This window comes from Oncorhynchus gorbuscha, linkage group LG16 (genome assembly GCF_021184085.1).
Source record: "Oncorhynchus gorbuscha isolate QuinsamMale2020 ecotype Even-year linkage group LG16, OgorEven_v1.0, whole genome shotgun sequence".
Taxonomy (NCBI): Eukaryota; Metazoa; Chordata; class Actinopteri; order Salmoniformes; family Salmonidae; genus Oncorhynchus; species Oncorhynchus gorbuscha.
This window is the reverse complement of record NC_060188.1, coordinates 15,427,127-15,441,683: the sequence shown is the minus strand read 5'-3', so window position 1 is coordinate 15,441,683 and position 14,557 is coordinate 15,427,127. Positions and strand designations below refer to the sequence as shown.

The 14,557-nt window shown below is 41.6% G+C and overlaps 1 protein-coding gene across 3 annotated transcripts in view; it reads right to left on the bottom strand.

Annotated features, from left to right (window-relative positions):
* Positions 1-14,557, bottom strand: part of LOC124000871 (glutamate receptor ionotropic, NMDA 2C-like) — a 101,035-nt gene that overhangs the window by 4,335 nt on the left and 82,143 nt on the right. For 2 of the 3 annotated variants that reach the window (XM_046307544.1, XM_046307546.1), the window contains 5 exons: positions 6,487-6,655; positions 3,482-3,635; positions 2,855-3,055; positions 2,492-2,721; positions 107-267 (listed from right to left, as the gene is read on the bottom strand). In XM_046307544.1, coding sequence (XP_046163500.1) covers positions 107-267; positions 2,492-2,721; positions 2,855-3,055; positions 3,482-3,635; positions 6,487-6,655 — 915 coding nt within the window. The remainder of the gene's footprint in view (positions 1-106; positions 268-2,491; positions 2,722-2,854; positions 3,056-3,481; positions 3,636-6,486; positions 6,656-14,557) is intronic. The other variant, XM_046307545.1, reaches the window with a different exon arrangement.

The following is a 14,557-nucleotide window of genomic DNA, read 5'->3' as shown; positions in this document are numbered from 1 at the left end:
TAATTTCATAAAACATAAAATATTTGCTTAGACATTTTAGAGTGTGTTACGCTGATGTCTGTTTTCTGTCACTGACTGTGTATAATGATTATTTACAGAGTGTTACCCTGATTTGAGGCTGTTGAGGGCGTCCTCCACACCCTTCTGGTTGTATTTGACCATGTGGGCATGCATCTCAGGGTAGTTGCTCCGGATGTTCCTCTCTGTGCTTCCATTTGGGACCGTACCAAAACGAAATGGTGGATACTGCTCCTGTGGCTTCTGGAACTGTTTGGGAAATGTAGAAGTTTGAATTATAAATGCATGAACAAGAACCATTTTGAACAGGATACCCGACATGTCTAGGATGAATACATGCACTATTCATAAAAATAAAACAAATACATTTAATATGTTTTTCTTCCACCCTCTCGCCTCTGATGTCTCAACCCTTTTAGGTTCTAGATAGCACTTTATTTCTAAGAGTGTATGATATGCCAGGCAAACCCAGAGGCATGAATATAAACCTCAAAGAAACTAACACAATGACACTGATCACCTTGTCCTTGACTACACTAGACCACTGTCTCTTTGATATTTTTTTTAAAAATTGTACCTTTATTTAACCAGGCAAGTCAGTTAAGAACATATTCTTATTTTCAATGACAGCCTGGGAACAGTGGGCTAACTGCCTGTTCAGGGGCAGAACGACAGATTTGTACCTTGTCAGCTCGGGGGTTTGAACTCACAACCTTCTGGTTACTAGTCCAAAGCTCTATCCACTAGGCTATATCTGCCTGTACCCTCAAGTGCTGTTCACTCAATTAAGTGGTCAGCTAAGGTTACCCTCTCCATAATTCCTCTCTCAATTCTACGATTTGAGGGCACAATGAACAGAAATTAAGTCCAGGCCATACTTTCCAGAGAATTAGAAAATTACTTCTTCCCCCTTGACTGTAATAAAAACTCCTAATTTCTCCTTATTTTGCCATGCCTCTTTGACGCAGAGTGGACCATGTTCATTTAAATACCCTGACTGTGCAATATACTGAAAATAAATTGTACTTGTTCATTAATGCAAATACTTCCATGAGCGATAATTCCTAGTAACCTTGGCTTGTCAGAATGAGAGAAATGTCCTCTGAGCCATTTCACATGAATTAATGAGACCTTTGGTGCCAGTCTTATGCATCCCACGTCTCACTACTGTCTGGTGGAGGAGCTGGAGAGATGACAGAGTGTTGTCCTCGTTCCCATTTGTCCTGTATCCTGTACACTGGCTGCATTAGGATACTCAGCCTGTGTTCCTCATCTCACCCAACACACCAAGGTTGCTGCTATGTGACTGAGGGAATGCTGTAGTAGTGTGATAGTGCCCCCAGGCACAGGATGTCATACAATGCTCTGTGTTGTAAATGCCTGTTGGGAAGCAGTGAAAACCCTGACTAAAAGCATGGATGATGGTTGACCCATAGAGCTTGAGTCTAGCTGGCCAAAGTTAAGTGTATAGGATTCTTACAAAAATCTGTTAACATCTGACAGCTTGTACAGAAAGGAGAGACTAGCACAGGCAGGGTCTAAAAAGGGAGATGCCTGTCTGTACAAGATGTCACTCTGAGGAAATGGCAAGGTCTTGTCCATGCATGACTCCATGCCTCTGAAGTGAACAGTCCCAGGAGGAGAAACCATCCTCTGTCACTACATAAACACCAGTTACTGTCCTTTAACAAGTTTGTATTCCATACAAGCCTCTTGTTTGAAATTCTTTCAGAGAACGTCCCTTTTTAGAGATCATACAGCTCAATTTAAATGTTTCACCTGCAGTGTCCAGTCTGTCTATTCTCTCTGAGCTTCTGTGGATTCTGCCCTGGTTGATCTGTAGACTCACTGTCAAAAGACACTTTATGGGTTCTCTTCTTTTTTCACAAAGTAGAGCTAATGGATTATGTGGGAAGAATATTAAATGAGTTCCCGGAATTCTAATGAGCAGTGGACAGCTTGGTCTTTCCCCTCAAATGCCTCTCTAATCCCTCAGTGCCTTAAAGCAGAGAGTCCACAAATCATTTCTAGCACTGAAGTTTTAACATGGACTTCCTTGTCAATACTGGTGTAGAGCACCTCCACAGGCCACACAAATATGCATAAGTTACTACTAGAATATATAATCACTGGCAGCTTGGCAAATCCACTGGTGTAATACAATCCAGGGGATTTTCACAGACATCATACCTAAAGACTTCAGGGATCTAATTGAATTTCACCACAGACGCTGGGAATCCTATTATGTTTTCAGTATGAGTGGAAAAAGTCACAGTCATGACATTGAGGCTCTGCCGTGGTTATTTGTCTTCTCTCAAACCGTTCGCAGCCAGACACTGTTTGCTCATCAGAAATAGGCCACTCTATATTTTGCCTAAGCCTAACATCAAACACTACAATATGTCCATAATTCTTTCCCCCTTTCAAAGACTGAACACAGACAGAATTACAAATGACTGATGAGTCCTCCAACCTTTTTGTCACTCAGTCCAGAGACTGTGTCAGTGTATTGCTCCTGGATCATGAAGGCTGCCAGGTTGGCAGTGTAGGAGGCCAGGAAGATGACAGCGAAGAAGGCCCATACCAGGACCATGACCTTGCTGGTGGTGCCCTTGGGGTTCTCAATTGGAACAGAGTTGTTGAAGACGATGCCCCACAGCAGCCACACAGACTTCCCAATAGTGAAGGTGGGGCCTCCGGGATCTGGAGAAGGCAGGATAGTGGTTGTGGTAAAGACAGAAGGGATTCAGAGAGGGCGTATATAACATGCGTTTGCATTCAATTTCAATGTAATTTAATATTTTCTGTGATATAATATAGAGTTCTTTCAACCTACTTTTGCGTGACTTTCTACCTTTGCTGATACGGGAGGGTAGAGGTAGAGGGAAAGGTGGTCGGAGCTGACACTCACCCTTGGCGCTCACCAGACTCCGGTTGTACCCCACAGGGCTGCAGTACTCAAAGATAAACACTGTGACAGCTACCACCGTTAAGCACATCACAAACATCATCACCCACACCGCCGGACTGTAGGGCTCTATAGAGGAGGAGGGAGAGAGGAATCAGAACACCTATAGAAGAATCAGAACATCTTTCTGGCAAATGTTGAAACCATGTGCTCTGACAGCTGCTTGCTAGATAATGGCAAGGACAACGTGGTATTGTATTACCATAGTAGCATACTGTCAGCAACTTCTGAAAGGGATGCTCTTTATGAAGTATTAAAGTAAGTAGCGTAGTCTTGAACGAGCCGTTTTGCGAGTTGACCCACTCATAGGAGATGAAGCCTTTCTCCTGTTTCTGTAGCGTGAGGCAGCTTGTTGAACGATATATTCAGTTGTGAGTTCTAAACTCTGTCCAGAGAAAGTAATATTTGCCATCTCTGTTTTCAGATGGTAAGTCATTTGTTATCTCTGTAGAGAAATGTTTTGTTTGTTTACATGAGCAGGTTAAACATGCTCACCAAGAAAGGCAGAGGGTGAGACGGTCCCATTGCTCCTGGCGACCATCACACTGATCCCCGTCTCCACAAACGGCACGGAGAAGTCGATAATTTCTGAGCGCTCTTCGTTTATGGTCAGCGAGCCAATGGCCATGTCCGCCCGCTTGTATACCACCTAGGGAGAACGGAAGATGACATTTTTATGACATAGAAAGTCTACAGTCTATATGTTCCATGATCTGTAATAAATCGAATACTGTAGTAGGTGGGATTAATGATGCCCCCTGTTGACCTGTTTGATTAATTTTATCTATCAACATTGATATGCAAGACTTAAAACTCTGTAGGTGATATACAGTGTGTACAGTATTATCCCTGATATACTACTCAACCCATCCAGACAGATGCAGATAACAGCCTGTGGTAATCTACCCACCCATTCATGCAATGTTATCCATCATACAATATCAATCCTACTTCCTAATCCATTAGATATTGTTGCATATAGCATAGACCTAATACCTGTTACGTAAGTCCCTGGCCCCGGCTGACAAAGTGTTACCAGCAGCAATTGGGCATTGTAAACACTGGCACACCAGAAACCCCGCAAGGCATGGGGGCCCCACGAGCCATGGGGGCCCCACGAGCTCTGGGGGTCCATGCGCCTGTCATTGATGTCATCATTTTGACAGTAACCTTCCAAAAAGTAATTCATAAACCTTTTACATTTTCAGGAATGTGACTGAAAAAGTGAATTAAAAAAAATAAATGGTTAAAGGTATAAGGGGATTTCAGTGAACAAATGTTGGGGTCAAGGCTACGACGGCGTCAATGCAACGAGTGGCACTTACTAAGGCGTTCAAAAGCACATATCAGACCGAGAGCCTAATGCTTGTTAGGTCGTTCAGCATGAGCTTTAGTTCATAAAACAATCTCTCTGCAGAAGCAACAGTTACAGAGATGGTAAAAACAGCTTGATTGCCATAGCAACATCAAGGAAGCTGGGCAGAAGGGAGTTGTGCCAGTTCTGTAACATCTTTAACTTTAACAGTCTCAGGAAAGACTGTCTGGGTTGGTAATACTCAGTACAGAAAAACAGTCGTGCCCGCAACCTGGACCTACAGGCTGTGGTGAAAACATTTACAGACAAAAAGGGAGGACTTCAGAACACCAGGTTCAGGACAGAATTAAGGTACATTTAATTGATTTTGTGTAGGCTATTAGCCAGACAAAACCCGCTGAGTTCAACAATAAAGAGTGACTGAATTTATCCTCAAGTCTACAACTTTTTTTCCTATTGTTAGGCTACTTGATGTGACATTTTTTTTAAAGTTTATAAATAGCAGCTAAAGACGGTATATAGCTATAGATAGTACACTGCATAATGAAACAATCCATAGTAAGCTTAGTAAGTGTTTTCAGGGTGGACAGACTGTATTGTTTGGCATTATTAGTCTGGTTTTATGCACAACTTTCTATCCAATCTCGGAGAGAGCGCGAGGACGTCTCATGTCATGCGGGTTAAGGTAGCCTATACAAGACAGGTGTATATTTAAAAAGACATCTATTGGTAGCTGATTAGTATGCTGTTGCATCTAATATTTATTTTACAATCTGCAATGGTTGAATTTCCAACAGTAATTACTGTAAATACATTATTGCCACGAGCCAGCAGTATAAATATTACAGCATTGTGACTCTGTGTGTAGCTTTGTGAAATGTTAAGCTTAACATGAGAAGATAATGACCAAATAGGCCTACCAATAAACATGTATCCATTAGCTAATGCAAAGCTAAACCCTGGCACCACAGAAAGCCTATCATTGATTAGATAGGCATGCAGCTGCATAGACCTTGCGGACATCCAGAGAAACTGCGTCATGCCAGTGGTTGTGAAGCTGATAACCCTATATAAAGGTTGTTGCTAGTCTAGTCAGAGTCAGTCCTGTTGTTCAACCCCTGGCAGATCCTCCCTCCCTTCCCCGCAGTATGATATCTCCTCTTAATAACCTCGACTAACGTTTCCCCAAAACAACTGTAATGTTTAACATGCTGATGGACTCGCCAGTGGGTTTACAGTCCAGGCACTCTGCCTGGAATTTATGTCAGCTGTTACCGGTGCTACTGTGGCCAATGCCCCAGTGAGAGCAATAGCTTCCCTGAAAACTAATGTTGTAACCTCAAACTCTTCCTGAACACGGTCAGCAAGGAGAATGAACTTCCAACAACTTCCTTCTGGAAAACTTCCCTGTTTTTCCAGAAAGTATGGTTGGATTCCAGATCTCCTGCTTTTGCTCACCAATGGGATTTTGGAAAAACCAGGGAATTTATTGAAATGTTGCAACCCTTTATTTGGATTTGGACAATAATACCTATTTGGTTTTATTAAGGGCAATTAATTCATCGTTATTCATTACTTTTTATTTTTCATATTTATCTGAACTCAGTGCCAACATTGTCACACCCTGATCTGTTTCACCTGTCTTTGTGCTTGTCTCCACCCCCTCCAGGTGTCGCCCATTTGCCCAATTATGTGTATTTATACCTGTGTTCTGTGTTTGTCTGTTGCCAGTTTGTCTTGTCTGGTCAAGCCTACCAGCGTTTTCACGTACTTCTGTTTTCTCTCTTGTCCCTGTTTTCTTGTTTTCCCAGTTTTGACCATTCTGCCTGCCTTGACCCTGACCCTGAGCCTGGCTGCCGTTCTGTACCTTTCGGACTCTGATCTAGATTACTGACCTCTGCCTGCCCTTGACCCATAGTTTGCCTGCCCCCTGTTTTTGTAATAAACTTTTGTTATTTCGAACTGTCTGCATCTGGGTTTTATCATGAGGTCTGATAAACATAAACCTAAATCACCAATGTCAAGAATTGAAACACGACCAATTTGAATGGTGTTTCTGAGCTCCGAGGAGGCAGAAAATGCTCTGTCATCAGCTATATGAAATGGGGCTAAATTGATCACATTTAATGTATTTAATATGCTAACTTTTAGTCAGGTGACTAATTATAATGCTTCATCTCCTTACCTCTCCGATCATGCCGTTCCAACTGCCTCTGACCAGCTTGCCGTGCTTCCCATTGGTGACCAGGTAGAGGTCGTATGAGAATTTGGTGGTGCGGGACAGCTTCTTCAGGATGTCTATGCAGAAACCCTTACAGCACAGTTTGGTGTAGGGCTCAGTATGACCTACAATACTGTGGAGACAGAGTACAATATAGTACACTAGAATAGTAAAGATTTCCAAATCCTTCAACACTGTGACCTGGGTTAACACTATAGGAGCTAACCCAGCAAACCAAAATTGGTTCTGTGAAAGTTACCAGAACATTCATTAGGTCACGGCAAACGTTCTCATAAGACAAAACTGTCCAGTCGTGCTGATGATTCAAGAATGTTTGTATAAAACATTTGCCTGATGTTGCAAGAACATTCCTAGAACGCATTTAATCTCTTCTTTAAAGGTTCTCAGAATGTTTACAGGTTGTGGGAACAATCTGGTGAGAACATTGTGGGGCCATAAGAAAATATATGTTCCCAAAACACAAAATCTGTCCAGTTGTGCAGATAATTCTGTTAAAAAAAAAATACAAAGTATGCTCAGTTGTGATAACATGCATACAATGTTTAAGTTAGTTTGCACAGCACATTCCTATAATGTTGTAAGAATGTTGACAGAACACCTGGTCTAAGTTCTTTAAAGGTTCCCAGAACATTTAATTAAGTTATGGGAGTTGTCTGGGATGTTGCAAGAATATTCTTGTGATATTCACACAGGATGCAAAAAACATTCCCACAGTGTTGCACAATTTCCAAATAAGTCAGTTTTTATGACGTTCATAGCATATTTGTTTTAGGTTTAACATAATATTCCATTGAGGTTCACACAATATACATTTGACCTTGTCTGAAGGAAATGTTCAAGAAATTAAAAAAATATATATATTTAAGTTTTACCTAATATTACCACAACATTCTCAGCACGTGAATATGTAGCTCCTTAAAGCATGATAAAGCAGATTGGAATACATCCCCATTATGTTTCTCTTCTGATTTAATGACAATTTGCATTTGAAGGTGATCTAGAGACAAATGACATTTTAATTTCTTTCAAAGGACATTCATTTGAACATTTACACATTATTTAATTCAGTCGCACACGACTCCAACACCATCATTAAGTTTGCATATGACACGACTGTGGTCGTGTGACGATGAGACAGCCACAGGGATGAAATCAGAGACCTGACAATGTGGTGCTAGCACTACAACTTCTCCCTCAACATCAGCAAGACAAAAGAGCTGATCGTGGACTACAGGAAACAGAGAGCCGAGCACACCCCATTCACATCGACGGGGCTGTAGTGGACCGGGTCGAGAGCTTCAAGTTCCTCTGGTGTCCACATCACTAAGAACCTATCATGGTCCAAACACACCAACACAGTTGTGAAGAGGGCACGACAACGCCTCTTCCCCCGCAGGAGGCTGAAAAGATTTGGCATGGGCCCTCAGATCCTCAAAAAGTTATACAACTGCACCATTGAGAGCATTTGACTGCCTGATCACCGCTTGGTATGGCAACTGCTTGGCATCCGCAAGGGGCTACAGAGTATAGTGCGTATGGCCCAGTACATCACTGGGGCCGAGCTCCCTGCCATCCAGGACTTCTATACCAGGCGGTGTCAGAGGAAGTTGTCGAAGACTCCAGTCACCCAAGTCATAGACGGTAAGTAAGTATTTCACAGTCAAGTCTACACCTGTTGTATTCAGTGCATGTGACAAGTACAATTCTAATTTGATCATAGGACATTTCCTATGTTGACAATCTGCATATGTGGGTTCTGAATCTGCAATGTTTGGTTCTCAAGCCAGGTCTGTTATCCTCTGCAACATCAGGGAAGCTCTCTTGCATTTTCCTTTTTCAGCATATAGCCATGGCAGTGTGGTCAGTCAGGAATTCCAGTTCAGCTGGCGTCTGAGACATGATTACTGATGATAGGACGACATAAACTGTATCTTGGAAAGTTGACACATTCTAGTTATCAGATTCACATGGAATTGTTGTGCAATTTAAATGTTTAAATATGAAACTATTTGTGAAAAGATTAAATGTAATTTTAGCTTCTTAATGAGAGAACGGTTTGTCACACCACTCTGTTCACTCAGAGGCCCCGCCCAAGTGAACAGACATGTGTTGTAAACTATGAAACACGCCCTTCTTTCACCACTATATAAGCCCTGTTACAAAAATGTAATTTCCTGTTCCAAGGACGTGAGGACTTGCGGTCCCTACGTTGAAAGGACAAAGACCACCTACAGAACTAAGCCAACCTCAGCAAGAACCTAACGAAATTAGCATTGAATTTCAATGTGAAGGTGACGACCTACATGCCGGAAGGATGAATTTCGACTATACCAGCCAGAATATAGCATGAGCTTAAAGTATGGCAACTTGTTATGAACTTTGAACTCTTATTTACTAAAGAAGTGATACCTACTAGCCGTTGCGTTAGTGCAGCAACTTTAGACATGGGCAAGGAGAGGACGGAGTATCTGTTCTACCACACGACAACGGTACTACCAAGTAACCGTTCTACCACCAGACATTCTTCAAAGGTCAACCCGGCCTTCCATCTACGGCCAACAGATCGAAGCGCAGCTCAGAGTAAATATTTGTGGCATTTTCCTTTTCCAAATTGGCGGTTATTTAGAATGCATAAGATTCTGTATTTACGATAGCATAGCTGCCTACGGCCCGATAGAGACACAAAGTATTTTTTGTTCCTCAGTCTTCCCGCTCTTTCATTCAAAACCCAACCCCCTTTCTTTGTGTAACCAGCCGTCATATCTGTTCCGTCCGCTAGGGACGTTTTACTTTATGTCATCATTTGTAATTAATGTATGATCCATTCTGTGTATATGTAATTCTGTGTGATTATTTAGGTATTTAGTAAATAAATAATTAAACCAAATGTTGTATTGCTGATTCAACTTGTTAGCCAGGGTTCGTAAAGATAACCAAGAATTTATAACTTTCAGATGAGACTAAATAAGGTGAAGATTAAATATTGACTGCTACTGATGTAAAGGATTACTAGGTCTTTAAGAGCTTTATAAACATTCCTTCGTGGTGCCCCAACTTTCTATTAATTACATTTACCTGATTAGCTTAATTAACCGCAACCGAGCAAATATTCTGGGAAATTTCAACAATCCAATTTTGGTTTGCTGGGAAAACATTACTGGTACATTGTGTTATTACATTACCTGGAAATGTAATGAGAACTTTTGGGGAATGTCTTGTGGTGGTTGTTCACAACATTTTAGTCAATGTTAGGAGAACATTACAAGGATATTTAATTTAAAACATAAAATTGTATAAATATAAAAAAACATTAATTCAATTATTTTATAACTGGAACTTAAAGGGAATCTTCGCTAATGTTCTGTAAATGTTCCCAGTTTGCTTGGAAGTGAGTCATTTTGACTCAATATGAATTCAAAATTGAAATATCTTATCATTTTTGAAGTCATCCCCCACTCCGTACTTGACCTTTAAGAGTCACATGCAGGTAAAAAGTTAAGCGTTTGGAGACATGAGCTCTATTTCAAAATAGAACTTTTTCCAAGAATAACCACTGTTCCAGGAGCTCCATACTTGAGCATGAGGTAACAGATATCCTACAGTGTCATGTACTTTATAAGGATCAGACCAAGGTGCAGCGTGGTGTGCGTACATTCTTATTTTATTAAAAGAATGAACACTGAACAAACTAACAAAACAACAAAACAAACTAAACGTGAAGCTAATACTGATAGTGCAGACAGGCAACTAAACATAGAATAAGAACCCACAAACACCAAAGGGGAAATGGCTACCTAAATATGATCCCCAATCAGAGACAACGATAAACAGCTGCCTCTGATTGGGAACCATATCAGGCCACCATAAACATACAAATACCGAGACCTACAAAACCCTAGACATACAAAAACCCTAGACAATACAAAAACTCCAAGACAATACGAAAACCCCTAGACAATACAAAAACTAGCATATCCACCCTAGTCACACCCTGACCTAACCAAAATATAAAGAAAACAGAGATATCTCAGGTCAGGTCGTGACATACAGTAACATAAACAAATGAAAATTATATACTTTTTTCTTTGAGATAATACTTTTTTCATTATCCAAGGCCTTCATTTATACAACCCAAATATTTTTTTCCCGATAGCATATATGAAATGTATGATCATATCTCCCTCAATATGAGCAAAACAAAGGAGATGATTGTGGACTACAGAAAAAGGAGGACCAAGCACACCCCCATTCTCATCTGTAGTGGAGCAGGTTGAGAGCTTCAAGTTCCTTGATGTCCACATCACCAACAAACTATTATGGTCCAAACACACCAAGACAGTTGTGAAGAGGGCACGACAAATTCCCCCTCAGGAGACTGAACAGATTTGGCATGGGTCCTCAGATCCTCAAAAAGTTCAATAAGCTCAAAAAGTTCTACAGCTGCACCATCGAGATGCACTGGTTGCATCACTGCCTGGTACGGCTACTGCTCAGCCGCTGACCTCAAGGCACTACAGAGGCCAGCCACCCTAGTCATAGATTGTTCTCTCTGCTACTGCACGGCAAGTGGTACCGGAGCACCAAGTCTAGGTCCTACCCCCAAGCCATAAGACTCCTGAACAGCTAATCAAATGGCTCCACAGACTATTTGCATTTTATGTTGTTGCTACTCTCTGTTAATTATATATGCCTAGTCACTTTAACTCTACCTACATCTACCACATTACCTCAATTACCTCAACTAACCTGTGCCCCAGCACATTGACTCTGTTCTGGTACCCCCTGTATATAGCCTCGCTACTGTTATTTTACTGCTGCTCTTTAATTATTTTTTATTTTCATTTATATTTTTTACTTGTCTATTTTTTACTTAAAATCTCTTAAGGATCCGCCCCTTTATTTATTTTTTTGCCTAAAATGACGTACCCAAATCTAACTGCCTGACATTGCCCTGAATGAAGGATATGCATATTCTTAGTACCATTTCAAAGGAAACACTTTGAAGTTTGTGGAAATGTGAAAGGAATGTAGGAGAATATAACACAATAGATCTGGTAAAAGCAAAACCAACCGTTCTTTTGTAAAAAAAAATTGACCATCATCTTTGAAATGCAAGAGAAAGGCCATAATGTAATATTCCAGCCCAGGTGCAATTTAGAATATGGTCACTAGATGGCAACAGTGTATGTGCACAGTTTTAGACTGATCCAATGAACCATGGCATTTCTATTCAAATATTTGTATCAAGACTGCCCAAATGTGTTTAATTTGTTTATTAATAAGTTTTCATGTTCAAAATTGTGCACTTTCCTCAAACAATAGCATGGTATTCTTTCACTGTAATAGCTACTGTAAATTGGACAGAGCAGTTAGATTAACAGGAATTTAAGCTTTCTGTCTGGGAAATGTTGTTGTTACTTACAACCTCATGCTAATCACATTAGCCAACGTTAGCGGGACACTGATCCCAAAGAAGTTTTAACACTTATTTTTCTTAAAACTGCATTGTTGGTTAAGGGCTTGTAAGTCAGCATTTTATTGTAAGGTCTACAATTTGATATATATTGTACCGTTAGAATGTTGGAGTCAAAATGACGAGGTTTGGCTTGAAGGGGTTCCCTCCAGGCCAGGGTTTCTAGTGTTAAGGCCAATACAAAGGTAATCCAATTATTTCCTAGATCTGAAAGGAACAGCTATGCTTAAATCAAGAATGCAGACAACAAAAATATTGTTGTGAAATGTAATTCATCTGCTCACAGCTATCGGTTTTCTGTATATGAATATTGGTTTGTTTGTTACCATTGTAGCTTGTTGATGATTGAGACAGACAGGTGTGAGTTGATTAATATAAAGGTGGCCATTTGTCGATCATCCAGGGTTATTAATCAGTGGAGAAATGTTATTGGCTGAGAGTTTTTGGGGATATTCACAAGTCTTCACCTGATTCATGTTCTTATTGAATAACGACTACAGAGCTCCTGTACATGGATTGGATGTGAATGGAAGAGATGAGTGACCAATGGCATGTCATAATGATTCAATAATACATGGGGATGAATTAGGAACTCAGCTAATGTGGCCATTTCAATCAAGATAGTCGATACACCAATTCCACCCATCAGGTTACAAACCTTAATAACATTGTTGTAAAGACATCTATTCTCATTTCATAAAAGCCCACCGTTAACATCATGCTCCTGGAGCAATAGAGCAAGAGGCTTCATCTTATATGGCAAACATCTCATTAGCATGATTTCCTAAAGGAGATGTAGCAGGAAGAAACATACCAGAAGAAGGTGGAGGAGGGAGAGTGACAGAGAGAAACAGAATGGTATAAAAAGACCTCCTTGATGTGTGCCCAGGAGCTGACGTCAGGAGTGGGGTTGCAGGGAGAACTGGAGGGACTGGGCGGCTCCATAGGCCTGCGCATTATGTCATGGCTGCGACAGATGGACGGACAGCTGGGGCTGACCAAAACAAATCTGACACAAATTAATCACAAACAAACAAAGGCAGGAGTGAAACACAAAGCTGGATTATTTGCTGCCTGGCTAATGGCGGGCTCGTCCATGGCAGATAACCAGCCTACATACTCAATCCTGTAGACCTTGCCCCATTACCAATGTCTTTGGGGCTTAAAGCAATACTTCCTCTTCAGGCATTGCTCTGTCTCTTTATTTCGACCCCCCCGTTCCCTACCCTGGGCGAAACAATTTGACCTAAACCTCAATGCAATACACACATCCTTATGCTAAATCATGGTAACGAAGTGTACACCAGCATGGGGCCCACTACATGTGGAGCGGCTGGAATGACCCTGACAAAGTAGCTTTACCTGTATACACAACCACTGTACTGATCTACAGAGAGAGAGAGACAGAGAGATAGAGAGACAGAGAGAGACAGAGAGAGAGAGAACCCAGGGGAACTAAATGGACAGCACGAGCTGTGCATATCAAGTGGAGGAAGCTGACGCTGGTATAATCCATTCCTCTAAATTATCAACAGGATTACCAGGAACGTGATTAGGAAAATGTCCTCCAGTTTCACACTAACTGGATTATGGGAGCGTCGTTGGAATATGTGGGTGGAAAACATAATAACAGTGTGTTGGAGACTTGAACAGGGTTCAAATTAAACATTGACTCTTGGGGGTCCCCAGCGTCTCTTAGGGAGACACAATGTCTCTTGGAGGCGCACAACGTTGACGTATTTGACTTTTTCCAAGGGACCACATTGATGTTGCGGCAGTTCGAGGATGTTAGACACCTCTAATATAGAGCGAAGGAGAAAACAGACAGTCAGAAAGGGGAGGGGCTCATTCCATAGCTCACCGACAGTGGCACCTAGGGAGGGGCGGTGTGGGGGACCAAGTGAACCATGATGAGATGCAGAGAGCACTAATGACACATCACCCTTAACCTCCCTCAGACCTTCAGACTAATGGAGTGTGCCCTCAACCCTCAGACACAGGGAAGAGGAGGAGGGCGAGGGGCAATGAGACGCGCAGACAGCCGATGGAGGCACAGAGTTCTGCAGCCACAACAAAAGGAAACAACTGAAGTGTTTGGAGGAAACGAGCGGGTGGTGTGAGACATCGCAGAGTAAACAGACAGGTCCCAACATCCCCTGTCTCACCAGCTGCCAGGGATCACTGCTGGGAGGTTAAGTGGGCTTCTGATTGTATCCAAACAGTTTTGGGAATATAAGAGAATATGTGTGTGTTTGTGTGTCTGTTTGTGTTGTGTGGTGTGTGTTTGTGTGCTTGTGGTGTGTGTGTGCACATGTGTGTTCACGTGTTTGTGTGTTTGCTACAAATGTGTGTGTGTTGTTGTCACCACAAAAACAATGATTTGTGTAAATGGGTATCTGCTTGTTGTCTGAAGGAAATCCAAAGGCACAGTTGTTTTGGGTCCCTATATCCAGCAGGAATCCCTTGAAACATTCACCTTTGAAACAAACTTAATTGGACCACGGTGATGTCCATTGTTCCTGCCAATGTGTGGCTCGGGGG